This window comes from Callorhinchus milii, unplaced genomic scaffold, assembly GCF_018977255.1.
Source record: "Callorhinchus milii isolate IMCB2004 unplaced genomic scaffold, IMCB_Cmil_1.0 Scaffold1618, whole genome shotgun sequence".
Classification (NCBI taxonomy): Eukaryota; Metazoa; Chordata; class Chondrichthyes; order Chimaeriformes; family Callorhinchidae; genus Callorhinchus; species Callorhinchus milii.
The window spans coordinates 7,408-9,495 of NW_024706359.1; the positions used below are offsets into that span (position 1 = coordinate 7,408).

The window sequence follows — 2,088 nt, forward strand, 5'->3', positions numbered from 1 at the left end:
AAGCAATATCCCATGCCAACGTGTGTGTCAGTGCTCGTCAATGATAAGAGCGAAGTTTAATGAAATACGATTCGTAGGCAAACCAGAAGAGGGATTTGTGCGGTTGCCGCCTCTCTCTGTACCTCCACGTGTCGGTAGTCGTCCCTGAGTGTCCGTGTCCGTGACGCCGCCGTGTTCCTCTTCTCCTCTCTCCCCTCCTTCTTGACTCTGAGCTCCTCCTGCATGTGGTAGATAAATCAATAAATACGCGGTGCTCACCATTGGTGGATCACTGATTGATCATCCCGCATCTCTGATTAGCACGGTTGGCTATGAAAGAAGTTCAACACACATACACACATCTGTTGTCATTTATTTCTGCATACGTCTCTATTTATATTTTTCCTCTTCCACGATTGTATCCGACTGCACTGTCCGTGTTATGCATTGAGATGAAGAATCAATCGTAACTACTGCAGAGCAATGCAATATCCTGTTAGACAACATCATTGACAAATATCACGTACATTCTAAAATGTTTTTAACCTCTACCAGCGATGGGTGTAGCGGCTTCTCACACCCCTGCTATACATAGCAACGTTTCTCACTTAGTCAAACTAATATTTGAATGAATTCTCACGTAAAATATTATTTAACGTGCTATCAAATGTTGACTGGGCTTAGCCCATCAACTCACTAAACTTGAGAATCCGGTTTAAACCATGGGCGGCCGACAAGATTTCAACTGAGCATTACAGCGTTACCATCTCAGCGTTCTGACGTCTGAGCCACCCCGGCGTTTGGTCTCAACAGGAGCTCACCTGGTCGAAGTGAGGGGTCACGACCAACTGATGTGAATCTCTCAACCTCCTGTAACAATGTGGATTGCAATGGAGCATTACACTTCACCTGTCTTGTCTGTTGCGCTTTTTCCACTGTGATGACTCTGTGTCCGGGTGGTCTCCAGTGATGGTGCAGCCTGTGCAGACCGGGATCTTATCCTGTTCACAGAAGTACTTCAGCTCCTCTCTGTGCTCCTTGCATCTTCGCTCCTCCAGGTTCGCGATGGGAGCCACCAGGACGTGATCACTCAGCCTGGGATTCTCCACGTGAGGCCTCAAGTGCGTCGCACAGAAGGACATCTCACATCTCAGGCAGGTCTTCACTGCAGGAGTGTGGCCATCAGCGCAGTGTCACACACGACGGCCGCGGCCATCCCGTCTCCAACTCTGAGCTGCTCCGCCAGGTTGGCGAGGGCCACGTTCCTCCTCAGCTGGGGTCGCACAGGGAAGGTCGCTCGGCACTGCGGGCAGCTGAAGCTGCTCGCCGTCTCCCAGGCGGCCTCCAGGCACCGCAGGCAGAACGAGTGTCCGCAGCTCAGCGTGGAGGGGCAGACGAACGTGCCCAGGCAGATGGAGCAGCGCAGCTCACTATCCACACTCTCACTGGGAGTCGCGCTCGCCATGACCCATGGCTTCGCTGGGATCGCTCGCTGTGTGGCTCAGAGAGACGCTGGACCAGGACCTCTCTCTTATAGCGACGGTGAAGAAGGAAGTAAAATACTTGAAATGCTTTCATTGTCGTCACTGACATCACGAGACACCGCCTGGAATGTGAACCCGCGCCCCGAGGTGCGCAAACAGCAGCCTCAAGGTGAACACGGCTACTGTACACACCTTGACATTTAAAGAAATGAGTGCTGTTGTTAATATAAATCGGTGAGGCTCAGCTGCGGTGGCTCATTCGTGCGATGAGTGTCGAGAGATAAACTCATCCTTCTACAGCAAGTTGGTGGCAAGATGTTATCTCCCTCGCCCGGTATACAGGAGGTCGTGGGTTTGATCCCGATCCTGACGCCTGCTTTATATTTAAAGTTTGCGTCTCTCTCTCCGTGGTCGCGTGAATTTTTCTCCGGGCCCTCCGGTTTTTCCTCCACATTTACAATCAACATCACGCGTTTAGAGTAGTTGGCTGCAATACATTTCCACGTGATAAGCCATCATTTGTGGCCAGGTCGTTTCTGAAAATAGCTACACAGCTCAGTGAGCCTTACCTGCTAAAATTAAATAAATAGTTGGTGTAGTTGTAGATATCTCATGATGTCCTGTA

General features: G+C 50.6%; 1 protein-coding gene across 1 annotated transcript; it reads right to left on the reverse strand.

Moving 5' to 3' along the window:
* Positions 1–884: 884 nt before the first annotated feature.
* LOC121852879 (E3 ubiquitin/ISG15 ligase TRIM25-like) lies at positions 885–1,444 on the reverse strand. The gene is given in 2 exon segments (XM_042346762.1): positions 885–1,154; positions 1,157–1,444. Coding segments are annotated over 2 exon segments (558 nt in total).
* Between the last annotated feature and the right edge of the window lie 644 nt (positions 1,445–2,088).